General features: G+C 47.5%; 1 protein-coding gene across 1 annotated transcript; it reads left to right on the forward strand.

Annotated features, from left to right (window-relative positions):
• Positions 1 to 126: 126 nt before the first annotated feature.
• Pmar_PMAR014347 (Cathepsin S precursor, putative) lies at positions 127 to 855 on the forward strand (the record flags this gene model as incomplete). The annotated part of the gene is made up of 4 exons (XM_002774840.1): positions 127 to 220; positions 291 to 464; positions 638 to 738; positions 786 to 855. Coding segments are annotated over 4 exons (439 nt in total), but the record flags the coding sequence as incomplete, so codon positions are not given.
• Between the last annotated feature and the right edge of the window lie 532 nt (positions 856 to 1,387).

The following is a 1,387-nucleotide window of genomic DNA, read 5'->3' on the forward strand; positions in this document are numbered from 1 at the left end:
TAAACTGGGTAACGGGCGGTGCTGTGAACCCACCATTTAACCAAGGAGATGCAACTCATGCTATGCTTCGGCTGCCCTAGGTAGGTTTAACTACGAATGATATGGAGAGATTGTTGCGTGATTCAGGAGCGATGGAGGGCGCATTCCAGATCAAGACCGGTCATCTGCCTAAATTTTCAGTTCAGCAGATTGTAGACTGTTCTACCCGGTTAGGGAATTAGTAGGTCGAGTCCCCTCAGCGAAGGGCTTCGTTGAGGACACCATGCTAGTATCACTAACTTTTTTCTCAGCGGATGCGATGGCGGTTCGTATAGCGCCACGGCAACTTATGTGAATCTCAATGGGCTCGTGTCGGATAAGGACTATCCCTATGCTAATAAGGAACAGGCTTGCAACAGTGTGGTTCACGACTATGACAAAGCATGCCTCGAGGTATCAACTAGGAGAAGGGTTGATGACACACAGTGTGTCACACACTTTAACGGTTTGGTTGTGACCATCGAGCTTCGAGAGTCCAATAACATCTCTCAACTGCAGCAAGGCGCCGGCCTTATCGATCACAACAGTATATAATAGTATTGCCTCTGTTTTAGCCTGGTGACCTGATTAACGGAAGAGGTGCGGTTCCCAAGGAGAGGCTAGATATCCTTATCCAGGAGCTACAATTTGGCCCCATTGCTATCCAAATATTCACCGATACTCCAGCGTTCGACAACTACCGAAGTGGAATTCTAGATAGTAGCTTTAGGAATGCGTCCTACACTGTGTGAAAATTACATCTTCAGTTCCGAATTGTAACGGTGAACCAGATCATGGCATGCTGCTTGTTGGATACGGTGTCGATGGAGGGAAACCGTGAGTAAAGATATACTATTATTGGATGGCTGGAATCGTCGTCAATATTTTGCCGAGTAAGTTGATCGTTCTAGGTATTGGTTGCTGCAAGACTCATTAGGGCCCCAGCGAGGTGAAAATGGATATGTAAGAGTTGCCAGGGACCCAACAAAGACTCATGGCCCAGGTAACCCTGGACAGGCTCGATGCGCTCAAATCAAAACGATGAGCTGATGGCCTCTTTCAGGATTCTGCAACATGCTATCCGACGAAGCTTATAGGCCCGTTTTGAACAAGGTGCTGAAAGCTAAGGCGTGCCTTGGCTAATCCGCCCGACTCCCACTGCGAATAATGTTGCGCCCTCTCGTCTTGCTATTCACAATCGATTTCTGGCATAGATGGGCAGCGTAACATTTTTCTACGGTTTACGTTACGGCGTGCGTAACGTGAACAGTTCACGGTTACGGAAAGGCCTTACGACTTTACGGTTGGTGCTGAAATGATTTTTTAGAATTGTGGCGGAAAGATCCGCTGTAATGGCATTACAGCGAAT

The sequence above is a fragment of the Perkinsus marinus genome, assembly GCF_000006405.1.
Source record: "Perkinsus marinus ATCC 50983 genomic scaffold scf_1104296957236, whole genome shotgun sequence".
Classification (NCBI taxonomy): Eukaryota; Perkinsozoa; order Perkinsida; family Perkinsidae; genus Perkinsus; species Perkinsus marinus.